We start from the raw sequence: 12,842 nt of genomic DNA, 5'->3' as shown, positions 1-12,842 counted from the left end.
ATAAGAAAGTGAATATTAAAAAATAAATAAATAAATATTAAGGGCCCGTTTGGATTGATTTATTTTTGAGTTTTTGCAAAATAGCTTATGCAAATAAATAAGTTTTTATATATATTATTATTAATTTACAATGTAGTTTATGAGGAAATAAGTTATAAAAATACAACTTATGTTAGTGAAAACTTATAAATTAACATAAAACTCTATTTTATAAGCTCAAAAATAAGTTGAATACAAACAAGTCCTAAGAGTTTAAAGAATACTAGTATTTATCGTAAAAATGAAGAGAAAGAAATATGCATCGATAATGAAAAATAATTGTTCAAAATCATTGTACTACGTTACCTTAAATTTTTTTAATTAATTAGGGTCCATATGAATTGACTTATTTTTGAATTTATGAAAAATAACTTATTTAAATAAATAAGTTTTATGTTAATGACAAAATTACACTACAAGTCCTTTATCTTATTTTTTTGTAACAGTTTGGTCCTTTATCTTTTTTTATTTGTAACAATTTGGTCCTTTATTTTTTTTTGTAACACTTTGGTCTTTATCTTATTTATTTATAAAAAATAAAGGACCAAAGTGTTACAAATAAAAAAAGATAAAGGACTAAACTGTTACAAAAAAAGGACTAAAGTGTTACAAATAAAAAAAATAAAGGACTAAAGTGTTACAAATAAAAGATAAAGGACTAAAGTATTATAAAAAAAAGATAAAGAATCAAAGTGTTACAAAAAAATAAGATAAAGGACTTATGGTTTAATTTTTCCTATGTTTGTTAATTTATAAATTATCACTAACAAAAATTGTATTTTCATAAGTTATTTTTTCTTAAACTACGTTGATAGAATTAAAGTCATGTTTGAATTGACTTATTTATGAACATATATGAAACAACTTATACCCATCGATAAGCTTTTATATATTATTATAAATTTTTTAAGATAGTGTATCAGAAAATATTATAATGGTACAAATTTTTGTTAGTGGAAATTTATCTATTAACATAAAAAAAATTGTTTTGTCAATTTTTTTTATCAACGATAAAAACTATATTTTTTTTAAAACTTCCAGCGGAATTCGCTGTATCGATCGGTATTAATTAATTAATTAAAAATAAAACAAAATGAAAAGAAATTGCTTAAAGAATCTGAGCTTATCCCCTTATACTTCACCTTCGTCGGAAATTGTTTGTTTTTAGTTTTAATCATAAGTTAGGTTTTATAAATTTCGTTTTTTTTTTAAAACAACGCGGTTTCTACGAATGTGTTTGTTGTTACTATAAAAAAAAAAAAAGAGATCAGAAAAGTAAAAGTGGTAGGAAAGTAACTAAATTTTCATCATAGGAAGAGAAAGATCCTTCGTCATTGAAGAAGATACATAGCGCCATGAACATCTTCACCAAGAAACCCACCGCCAAAGGTTCTTATTCTTCTTCTTCTTCTTCGTTAACAATCATGTTTTTCAATTTCGTTTTTAATTTATTAATTAATTTTCCTGCAGAGGCTCTTCGCGAGAGTAAACGCGAAATGACAAACGCCACTAGAGGTATATAATCCTTATCAAATTACACTAATAATTAATTAATCATCTCTTAATTTTAACCTTTTTTTATTAATTAATTAATCAAATACTACTAACTATCATATCATATGATTCTCCAGGTATAGAGAGGGAAATTGGATCATTACAATTAGAAGTAAGTATGTTTAATACTTATAAATCAATTATTATATATACTTAATTAGTTAGTTAGTTAGTAATAATATGATTTTTTTTTTTTTGTTTTGTTAGGAAAAGAAACTTGTTGCTGAGATTAAGAGAACTGCTAAAACAGGAAATGAGGTATTCATATTCATATTTCTATTTCCTCGTTCGTAGCCGTAGGTTTTCAATTTTAAGCAGACTTGATAAGCTCAAATAAGTCAATTCAAACGGACTTTTTTGCCTATACCATTTGGAGTAGAGACATTTGCGGTTTGAAATGAAAATGTTTTTTTTTTTTCTTCGCAGGGAGCGACTAAAATTCTAGCACGTCAGTTGATAAGGCTGAGGCAACAGATTGCTAATCTTCAAGGTAGTCGAGCTCAGATGAGAGGCATAGCAACTCACACACAGGTTGATTATTGAACCCTTTGTGTTTGAGATGGTACTTGGTTTGGTTTATGATCATTGTCTTAGCTATGTTTGATTGTTATTTCGTGCAGGCTATGCACGCTCATTCTTCTGTTGCTGTTGGAATGAAAGGTGCTACTAAGGCAATGGCAGCTATGAATAAGGTAGCGTATTCAGTTTTACATTCTAGATATATTTCATGTTCAATTTATTTCATAATATAAAGAGCGGACCAGTGGACAAGGTTTCCACTTTCCACCAAATGGGTTAGAGAGGGTAGTAAATTATGCAACCTTACCCCAACAACTGAAGTTGTTTATAGGATTTGAACATGTGACATGATGACATCCAGGTCACAAGGAAACAACCTTATCATTATACCGAGGCTCGCCCTCATGTTCATTCATAATGTTTTGCTCCATAATTTGATTGGGGCGTCATAGCAACATTCTGTTTGGTTTTAACTCTAAAACACAATATTACAAAGGAAAGCAAATTTCATTTTTTTTATGGTGTGGATGGGGCAGAGTTTCGATTAATTTTGAGGTATTGTTATTGAGTGCATAGAATTTGATTTTCATCTGCAAGTTTGTGTGAGTTTTAATTGAATGGAGCAAAGCACAGAGATATTTAAGGGTTTTTATGGGGTTTGTGAGATTGTGAAGTTATTCATTTGCGAAATACTGTGGAAGAAATTGCTTCCCTCTTTCTCCCCTCTACATGCACACAAACGAAAGGGGCTTCAGAAAGAAAATTGATGGTGTGGAAAAATATCCATTACCAAGGAGAAATTAAAAGGAAAAAACACTATCAGGAAACCGGCCTTCATAGTTCTTCTAACTTCCTGAGCTCAACACAACATAGATATTATAATCCATTAGTACAAAATTTCTACACATTTTTCAGTCTTTTTACCTTTTACTAAATTGGTGGATTCATTGCAGCAAATGGAACCCGCAAAGCAAGCCAAAATTATGCAGGAATTCCAGAAACAATCGGCACAAATGGATATGACTGTAAGTTGATGCTTTGGATTTAAGAATTTTACAAGTTGGAGAAAAACAAGAATCATTGTTTTCATTTTCAACAGCTTTTAGACTTTAATGGTATATATAACTTTCTGTGCAGACTGAAATGATGTCAGATGTCATAGATGATGCCTTGGATGATGATGAAGCTGAAGAGGAGACTGAAGAGCTCACAAATCAAGTAAACTTTCAATTACCTTTTATTGCAATATTTTTTTGTAAAATTATGTTGCTCTGCTATGTTTACAGAACTTTTTTACTTAATCAATTTTTCAAATAATTAAAAGGATTCTCACTTTACTAAAAGGACTAACATTTATATCTTGTGTCACAATCCTTGAGGGTTAGCAGTAGGTCTTATTTTGAATCCTAACTTAAGCAATAACAACCCTTGGGGAAATCAAGAATCAAAACAACTATTACCAAACCTTATCCTACTAGTTGAAGTTAGTTAAGGACTATGTAGAATTTAGATTGACTTATTTGAGTTTGTCTACTGACATAAATGATTGTGAGGCTGTTTAGGAGAGCTTATGAAAACAGTTTATAACTTACATGAAATAATTTGATTTTATCATAACTTCTGTTATAGAAATAGCTTATGCATAAGCACTTATATGATAAGCATATATGCTATAAGCACTTAATTAAGTTGTTTATCCAAACAGAGCTTTAGTATAGTTACATTGGCTATGCCACTGACTACTGTATGGATTCCCTCATACCCTCTAAATTTAAATATAAAATAATATCAAGAGAAAGGTTTGGCTTTTTTACCATATGTTTCCTTCTGAAGACCTGAAACTACTTTTGAAATTCAGAATGTAATGATTTCTCATGTCTTTGTGGCTTAGTTTACAAGGTTTAAGGAATGGTTACTGTTTCACAAAAAGTAATATGTGCAGAAATTCAAGGCTTATTGTTTGAGGATGATATTAGCTTTTGAAATTACAAAATTAAACTTATAGTAATTTCACTTACCCTTTTTTCGGCAGGTGCTTGATGAAATCGGTGTGGATATTGCCTCACAGGTAAGAATAAGCTGTTACTAATCTCTGCACTTGTATCATTTGGCAGTGCTTTGGTTTTTGGTCAAACTAATTTGTACTATATTTGAATTCTTTGACAGTTATCAGCAGCTCCCAAAGGAAGAGTCGCAACAAAAAATACTGAAAATGTCGGCAGGTATTTTCTTGAAAACCAAAAAGAAAATTAAGAGAAAAAAGAATATATGAACTTCTATGTAAGTTGTATTTCATGATGAATTTAGTTGATTATGTCTGGCATAAATAAACAAGTTTAAATTTCTTATGTGGTTAGCATTCTTTGCAAATTTTCATGACCTTGGAAACTCGTTACCATTGCAGCTCGGGCATTGATGACCTTGAGAAGCGTTTGGCGGCTCTGAGAAATCCATAATTTTGGCTGTGGTTATATGGCTCTTGATCTCAATGATTTAAACTAAAATTCTTTCCTGAACTATCTAGAGATTTCATAAGTTTTGTTTGTATATACAACCTTGAAATTACTATGACAATTCTCATAAAAGCTGTTGTTCAGGATGGAAGGAATACCACACGATAGTAAGATTGAACATAGTGCATGTCGAGATATATCACTATTTTTCGTTTTTAAGTATCTTCTCTTCTCACTCCATCTTGTTTTACTCCTACGAAGAGCCCGAAACTGGGCTTTCTAGTGTTTTGATACTAAAACTAGAATGCACACAAAACTTTATTAAGAATCGTTGGTTTTGTGGAAGGTGAATGACATACTATGATGAATTGGTCATGTAAACCTTTGCATTATCAGGATTCAGGAGTTGCTCTTAGAAAACTAACAAGGTTTTCCCTTGAAAATAAATTATAAGCAAGCATCCTCTACTGTCTTGTAGCTTAGATTATTTATTTATTTTTTTTGGAAAAAAGGGTCAATTATAGCTTGTATTTGTTTTGATTTGATTACGTGCTGCTATAAAATGTTAATACTATTAGAACCAAGATATGTTGAATTTTCACTAATGTCATTTCCATCGTTCCAAAATCCAAACTGGTCCTTAATTGTAAGTTTCACATAAAATGGTATATTTGAGCACGATACATTCTTTTTTTTATTTTTACAATGTGCTAGGATCGAACCCAGGACCTATAGCGTACTACCCAAACCCCTCACCACTAGATCAAATCTAGTTACTTGAGCACGATACATTCTACTTGTGGCTAGTTTGACTTCTTTTTTTTTATTAACTCTTTGATTTCTAGATAAATGGATGGATCCCGGTAATTCAATATGGCTAATCCAAACACACTGATAATATTTAATCAAACCACTTCAAAATGTCACTATTTTAGATTAATTTCTAAAATATTTCTATAAATATTCATTTGACATGATTTCATTGCATGCATGTATAAAAAAATCAAACCATCTCAGAAAGTTGCGATTTAAAAAAAAATATATATCAAACCATCAAAGAATAAAAATTAATCGTTTTTTAAAATAAATAAATTGTTTTGAACCATTCTACAATCAAATGTTGCTCAACAAAATTATGTGGAAATCAGAAGCACATTAAAAATTAAAAATATAAACAAAACAAATTCATACTAATTCATAATTGACTAGTTTTGTTTAAAATATACCTATTTTTAAATCCTTCTAGCCAAAAACTTCAGATTTTAAAGCCAGCCTCAATGTCCATTGTTATACGGTTCTGAGTTTGGCAATATCAACCATGTGAGCATGACATGGAAAATAAATAACAATGGAAGAAACAATTTCCAAGTCCAACGCCAAATTCTAGCTTAAATTCCACTCTCATACAAGAAACAATAACAATGACAATTGCATCATAAACTACAACTCTTTAGTTTCATCTTAAAAAAAAAAAAAATCTTAAGAGAAAATAAAACACATGCAAAAAGTTTATATAAGAAAAACATAGTTCTCTCTGCAGCATGTCTTAGGAAGTAGGATAAAGTCCACCTTGTTGGTCCAGAAAATGATATCAGGAACTGAAGTTGATCATACAACCTCATGTTAATTCAGTAATATACACTAACATGAGTCCATCATGTTCGATATCATTCATGAACAGCAGCAACAGACACGTTAAAGTTCTGAAAATGCCTTCTGACGAAAGGGGACTGGATTTGTTTGCTACTTCCTGATAGAAAGGAGTTCAAAACTCCGCAGAGGATCATCGCGGTTGCCTCTAGTAGATCCCGACCGCGTGTAGGTTGGCTGTTTGGTCTCATACACAGGTTGAATTCTCTGTGTGGTAGATGGACGGCTAACAGATGAGGTCAGCCGGCCAGTACGACTGTCTGTATGATCACCTGAGGAGCTTGGCCTCGTTGATGATGAAATTATTGGTCTTCTTGAACTGCTTCCATATCGAGCGGAACTGCGTCCCTTCTCTTGATCATGATACTGAATTGACAAAGGTAAGACTAACATAAGAATCACTCAGAAGAAAATTGTAAACAAAATTATAGCAAGCAGCTTCTTCACAAATAGATATTGAGATAAATGATTCAGACGAAGAACCTCAGTAATAATTTACATAATCTTGTTAAAAAGAAAAAACAATTTTTACCACATCCTTGTGTATGGCTGCTGCCTCCTCATAACCCCTATGTTTGGAGTGTTCACCACGGGGACTTGGGTTCCTCCGCGAGAATGCTTCAACAGCACCAGTGAATCTCTCTCGAAGCTCTTTCCCAACTGAAAGAGCAATTGCATAAGTAATTATTGTACAAAATAAATTTGGGGAAAGCACAGTATTTGACTGCTATTGATGTTAGCAATGAAATGATACTGGAATTCAATGATTTTATATTCATTGTGAAATTCAAAATTTCTGACCACCTAAGCTCAGACTCATTAAGAATTAAACGATGAAAAATTTATTAGCTTATTTGGTCAAAAGAGAGTATACCTGAGATCTTTTCTGGCTTCTGTACAGATGGCCCTGCATTCATAGCCGCCTTGCCACTGTCATGCTGTTATTAGAACAAAAATATAGTGAGTAACCTCTACTAGAAAGTAAAACCCAAACAAGCCAGTGTTGTCAATTGTGGATCACGGGACATAGCAGTTTGTTCAAAATCCGCTACACAATGGTGCTATGGTGCTGCTATAGCTGCTATTTGTACTGAATAGTGATTCACATTTCACAGAGCAATAGCGACATAGCCACTACAGCCGCAATTTAACAACTCTGAAACAAGCAAGATATAAAAGCACCAACCCGCCCTCTAGAACTGCCACTAATCTGTGGATACTTCAATATAGTCCAGTCGAAAACATAGTCAAATTGATAACCTGCACAATAACATCCAGATTGATTAGCAATTATTTAACACAATAGGCTGCCTATACAGAATACTAATGTGTGAGTTTGAATGTATTGGATTATGGACCTTCTCGTATAAATAGATCTCGAAAAAGCCTCTTCAAATATGAATAGTCGGGCTTGTCTTCAAACCGCAATGATCGGCAGTAGTGAAAGTATGATACAAACTCTGAGGGATATGATTTGCAGAGCGCCTGTCATACAAATGCAAAAATTAATGAAATGAAACAAAAAGCAGCGAGATCAATTTAGTTGAGAAATGAACGGAAGTCATTATACTTCTATGGAAGTTGCCATCTTCTTCTCACTTATTTTATCATATTTTTGTTTTTTGGTGCCCGCCTTCAGTCCTTGCCAAGGAAGACTGAAAATAAAAACAGTACAGTGAAAGGAGATAGTAAGAATAATATGATAAAGATATCCAAATCTAGCAGGGGAAAAATATGTGTACAATAAGTATCCAACCTTCCTCTTAAGAAGTACATGAGAACATAACCAAGAGATTCCAGATCATCCCTTCTGCTTTGTTCTGCCAATAAAGTAAAGTAAGATTAAAAAAAATAAGGGTCATGGGGGCACTAGTTTCCAAAAAAAAAAAAAGTATTCTAATTGTTTGTTGTCAATGCAAAAAGGAATTAAATAACATAACATATCACTCACCGATTCCAAGGTGAGTGTTGACACTCGCATACCGAGCTGTCCCTGTAAGGTTCTTGTTTTCCCTACACAAGAAAGAAAGCTTTTCATAACTAAAGAAATATGAATTTACATTAACTAAAAAAAATAAAACTATGAAGTCAAATTAAATGAAAGGGCATTTTTGTCAAGTATTTGGTATTGGAATAAGAAAACAGACGAGAAAAAGGAGACCTGAAACCATGTCATGACAAGGATGTTATTTTATTTTTTATTTCCTACACAATGATACTTATGGTGCAGATTGTACAAGATGCCAGTTATGGTGTATATTGTACTAGATACCAGTTCCAATCAGTCATAAACACACATGCATACTTGCAAACGCAACCACACTTGAGATAATTTACAGTTATCTTAATTATCATTGTTGTTGTTGATAGAGTGAATGGTAATGAGACCACCTAATTTAGGTAAACAGTATCTACTTGAAAAATGGCAGAATAATTATGAAAGTGATGTAAATGCTTTAAAATACAAGGCATGTGAAATTAATATGGCAACAAAAGGTTTGGTCTTCCCCAAAGAGTTTTTTAAACAACATTGTAATATCTTGAAATAGTGGTGGTGACAAAGTTTACCGGTATGGTATGTGCTTATGAGTCTGAAGATCTCTGAATTTTTTGGCGAGGCCATAGTCAATGATGTAGACCTGAAATGAGGTGCCCGGCACGATATAAATAAAGTTAAAACTCAAAGGAACTAGAGTAAAACATTAGCATTCCCTCTTTAAATATAAAAACTTAGGATTGCCTTTTTAAATATAAAAATTATACTAAGAGAAGCTTAATTTATTTTTGAAAAAACACATTTCGACAAGATAATATACCTGGTTTGCTTTACGTCCTAGGCCCATTAAAAAATTGTCTGGCTTTATGTCACGGTGAAGGAAACCTCTTGAATGCATATATTCAACTCTGTTAATCTGAACAATAATATGAATCAAGCAAAACATTAGTGTCGCTATATAATAAGGCCCTTTACTTCATAATAGTTTCCACGTTGACTTACTAATTGATCAGCAAGCATTAATACCGACTTCAATGTTAACTTCCGGTTGCAATAATTGAACAGATCTTCCAGACTGGGTCCAAGAAGGTCAATTGCCATCACGTTGTACTCTCCCTCAACTCCAAACCACTTGAGGTGAGGCACCCCCGCTGAAAAATAAGGAACCAAGTTGGGTTACTCAAAAAAAAATTCTCAATTATTTTCTGAAACTTTTTCAGTCTTAAATCTACTTTAAGGGCATGGCTTAAGACAAATGGTTCTGATTCCAATAGCCTCAGAATAAGGACATCAATGAATCAATCAGGCTATCCTTCAAACTCAAGAAGACAACACATTTCCATCATTCCATGTGAAGCGTTAGCATTAGCTATTAGTTAATACTTGCAGTACCGAAATCGGTAAAGAGAAATAGCAACATTGACTTACTTCCTCCTTGGAGTAGCATATACAATTTTGATTCATAGTGAAGCTGTGGATGCTTGGTCTTCACAGGCTCCTGAAAAAATTTCGGGGGTAGGACACGATGGTTAGGAATTAAAAACATAGAATATCACTAACTGATATGAAAAGCTTCTTAAAACAAGGCAAAAGAAAGAGCACCGTGAACAATCTAAGTTAAACTATAACATATCAATGCTAACCACAGTTTGCATCTCTAGTGAGATAATTTAGCATTTCAAATGTTACTGCAATCCTTAAAGTCATTCTTCGTGATTTCTTTAAAACCATTAGTATTGCTCCCACTATTAGTGTCCCAAAGTTGACAAAAGAGAGTGAGAAAAAAAATGCTATTTACCCCATCAATAATCCATATCTCAAATCAAACAACATGCATCCTTATTGGAACACTCATAACATCGATAAAAGAATATAGGATGCTACAAACTTCATCGTCAGAAGTGACAATCTCTACAACATGGAATTCTTAAACACCACCATGGCACACAAAAATTTAGGTGGTTTGATCTTATAAATACACTGCTAAGATACTAAACATGCAATAATAAACAGGAACACATAATCAATCTCAATTCTCAAGATTATGAAGTAATTCAATAACTACTCATTTCACCCGTTCGATAAACAAAATAAAGTTAAAAACTTCATGAGAACTTAACATACCAGCTTAACAGCAACTTCCTCTCCAGTTTGTACATTAACAGCTGATACAAAAAAGATAAGAAATTTAACAACAACACTACAAAACAATGCCACAAAAAAGAATATTACTATTAATAATTCACAAGAATAAGAAACATGAAACAAACCTATATATAGCTCCCCAAAAGACCCACTTCCAATTTTCCTTCCCAATTTAAACTTCCCACCAATCACATGATCCATAGTGAATTAACCTATAATCAGTAACTACAATAACCCTTTTCCTCGCAGATTTGTTCCCAATTCAGCACCTAATTGTGCTTAAAGGGGTCAAAACTCAAAAAATTCAAACTTTATTCGATAATTCACTCAAACCCATTAAGATTTCTCAATATACTCAGCTGATTAGCCGTTAAACGCTAATAAGGTGTAAATCGAGGATAAGGGTAAGTGAAAAAGAAGCAAAATTTACACAAATTGTAACGCCACAAAAAATGAAAGATGAAAAATTTATTATATTATTCAGAATAAGAATACAACACAATTTACTCAAACTACATTATTTTGACAAAAATCACCGAAATCAATCAACCCATAGCACCGATTGAAGCCCTAATTTTGGTGGAACTTGACCGCATTGACCCCAGAAAATAAAATGCTAATGGGTATCAGCAACAAGACAAAAAAAATGAACTTTTTTTTTTATAAAAATGAAAAATAAAAAACAAAAAATAAAATAAAATAAAATATATGTATATGAAGAGAAAGAAGAAAAATGGAGTGATTGAGAAGAGTATGGTTAAGCAGGTATGAACAAATAGAGTGATAATTACACAAATCTAAAAAATTAGGAATTTAGTAAGAGAGGGATGTGAGTAGTGAAAAGCTGGCAGGAGATTACAGTAATCTTTTTTATATTATCTTTTTTGACTAATGTAATCCAGTATTGGCACTGAAAATTTCAACATTTTTGTCGGTTGAGTTATGATTTGTGGACATTTTAGCAATACCTTTTTAAATTTATTATTTTTTAGAAAATGCTAATGAGTCTCTTAAGCGGCTACCTTGAGTTTATTGATTCTTTTAATTTTATAGGAACAATTAAAGATAGTTATAAAATTGTCATTAGTGAATGTTTAAAAAAAATTGTGATGTATTCATATATGAATTAAAATATTTTGCGGATACATTTTCAAAGAGAATTGGAGTTACTTTTTTTTTATAAATATTTTATTGGGTATTTCAGAGATTCGTGAAAATGTGGATGATAAGTAAGATGAAAATTTTGTGTAAAAAAAAAAAGTAAGATGAAGATTTAAAAAAAAGTGAGAGAAGTTTGTGAAAATTTAATAGAGATCTGCATGATTCAATTCAAGATTATGAGAATTCTTGAATCAATGAAGTTGTCTTTTAATGAATTAAACATAAAAGTCATAATTTTTAAGACTTAATCAATCCAACTTTGGTAGGGGTGTTCACACTTTTAGATGACTCGTTCAATTCGGTGACCCAAATTAATTCAACTCGCTCAAATTTGAAGTGGTTAGATTCGAGTAATGGATTTTTTATAATATCCTTCGATGTTTTTATGTTTTTATGTGTTAAAATCTTAAGTTTTTATATTATATATTTATATTTAAAGTGTTTCATATAATGTCAAGTATTTAAAAAAAATTTATTTTTATAATGAGTATTTAAATTTTAGTGGGAGAACAATTACCTCTTTGAAATTTACACAGACAAAAAAAAACCTCATTTTTTAGAGTGCAGCTTTGCTCCTTTTCCTAAGGCTCCTTTTTCTCCTTTTCTTTTTGTAGATTGTAGACATGTGGCAACAATAGATCTGATGGCTAGGATTTAAGGACCGTAATTAAATAATTAAAAATGAAATACAGAACAAAACAAAAGAATCAAACCGCGTGTCTTACTTCTTCTTTCCATCTTCTTCATCACCCTTGCTGCAGCCACCGCCGCCGTTCCTTTCCATCCGTCTTATGGCGGCGGTTTTCTTCCACTCTTCTCAATAGATCACCACGCACCACATCAACATCTTTATTCAACAAATTAAGCTTAAAATTTGCAGGATTGTGTGTTTGTGAGATTGTTATGGTTTTTACTATTTTTTATATGTGATATTATGCAGAAACAGACAAACAGAAACACCCAAACATACTTGATATTATGCAGAAAATCCAAAAACAACCAAACATACTGCAAATTAATGCAGCCTGATAAAAAGAGTATATCATTGAGAAAGGGGAGATGGTGCGTGGTGGTCGAATGAGAAAAGGGGAGGAAAACCGCCGCCCTATGGTGGCCGGAAAGGGGCGGCGGTGGTTGTGGCGGTGGCTGCAGCGGTGGCTAGCAGGGTTGAAGAAGATGGAGAGTCCAAACAGTGAACGTGAACGCGCTTTACTTTTTTATTTTATTTTGTATTTCATTTTTAATTATTTAATTACATTCCTTAAATCCTAGCCATTAGATCTATTGTTGTCACATGTCTACAATCTATAAAAAGAAAAGGAGGA

General features: G+C 32.1%; 2 protein-coding genes across 3 annotated transcripts; one reads left to right on the top strand and one right to left on the bottom strand.

Moving 5' to 3' along the window:
- Nucleotides 1-933: 933 nt before the first annotated feature.
- Nucleotides 934-4,787, top strand: LOC123888106 (vacuolar protein sorting-associated protein 2 homolog 3). Of its 2 annotated transcripts, none has more exons than XM_045937072.1 (11): nucleotides 934-1,428; nucleotides 1,510-1,554; nucleotides 1,671-1,705; nucleotides 1,801-1,851; nucleotides 2,020-2,124; nucleotides 2,214-2,285; nucleotides 3,066-3,137; nucleotides 3,250-3,330; nucleotides 4,145-4,180; nucleotides 4,279-4,334; nucleotides 4,517-4,787. In XM_045937072.1, the coding sequence occupies exons 1-11, from the start codon at nucleotides 1,395-1,397 to the stop codon at nucleotides 4,566-4,568; spliced, it is 639 nt and encodes a 212-aa protein (XP_045793028.1). In that variant the 5' UTR covers nucleotides 934-1,394; the 3' UTR covers nucleotides 4,569-4,787. The 2 variants fall into 2 exon arrangements, with proteins under 2 accessions (XP_045793028.1, XP_045793029.1); XM_045937073.1 differs by having other exon boundaries at nucleotides 1,137-1,428; nucleotides 4,279-4,392.
- Nucleotides 4,788-5,892: 1,105 nt separating this feature from the next.
- On the bottom strand, nucleotides 5,893-11,218 carry LOC123888105 (casein kinase 1-like protein 10). Its single transcript, XM_045937071.1, has 14 exons — nucleotides 10,482-11,218; nucleotides 10,336-10,376; nucleotides 9,640-9,709; nucleotides 9,214-9,362; nucleotides 9,032-9,127; nucleotides 8,784-8,854; nucleotides 8,167-8,228; nucleotides 7,972-8,035; nucleotides 7,786-7,870; nucleotides 7,574-7,700; nucleotides 7,402-7,475; nucleotides 7,090-7,153; nucleotides 6,748-6,875; nucleotides 5,893-6,581 (listed from the first exon to the last, which is right to left on the bottom strand). Exons 1-14 carry the CDS (start codon nucleotides 10,555-10,557, stop codon nucleotides 6,309-6,311), a joined length of 1,380 nt encoding a protein of 459 aa, XP_045793027.1. The 5' UTR covers nucleotides 10,558-11,218; the 3' UTR covers nucleotides 5,893-6,308.
- Between the last annotated feature and the right edge of the window lie 1,624 nt (nucleotides 11,219-12,842).

This window comes from Trifolium pratense, linkage group LG6 (genome assembly GCF_020283565.1).
Source record: "Trifolium pratense cultivar HEN17-A07 linkage group LG6, ARS_RC_1.1, whole genome shotgun sequence".
Classification (NCBI taxonomy): domain Eukaryota; kingdom Viridiplantae; phylum Streptophyta; class Magnoliopsida; order Fabales; family Fabaceae; genus Trifolium; species Trifolium pratense.
This window is presented reverse-complemented; position numbering and strand designations above follow the sequence as displayed.

Bases quoted from the DNA above. Each gene is read 5' to 3' on its own strand.
- LOC123888105 (XM_045937071.1), bottom strand. From the start codon at position 10,557: ATGGATCATGTGATTGGTGGGAAGTTTAAATTGGGAAGGAAAATTGGA. The intron at 7,871-7,971 runs GTTGGATACTTA...TTTTATTTTCAG, and splicing joins ATGTACTTCTTAAGAGGAAG to TCTTCCTTGGCAAGGACTGA. The intron at 6,582-6,747 runs GTAAAAATTGTT...TTGTCAATTCAG, and splicing joins CAGCCATACACAAGGATGTG to TATCATGATCAAGAGAAGGG.
- LOC123888106 (XM_045937072.1), top strand. From the start codon at position 1,395: ATGAACATCTTCACCAAGAAACCCACCGCCAAAG. The intron at 1,852-2,019 runs GTATTCATATTC...TTTTCTTCGCAG, and splicing joins CTGCTAAAACAGGAAATGAG to GGAGCGACTAAAATTCTAGC. The intron at 3,331-4,144 runs GTAAACTTTCAA...TTTTTTCGGCAG, and splicing joins CTGAAGAGCTCACAAATCAA to GTGCTTGATGAAATCGGTGT.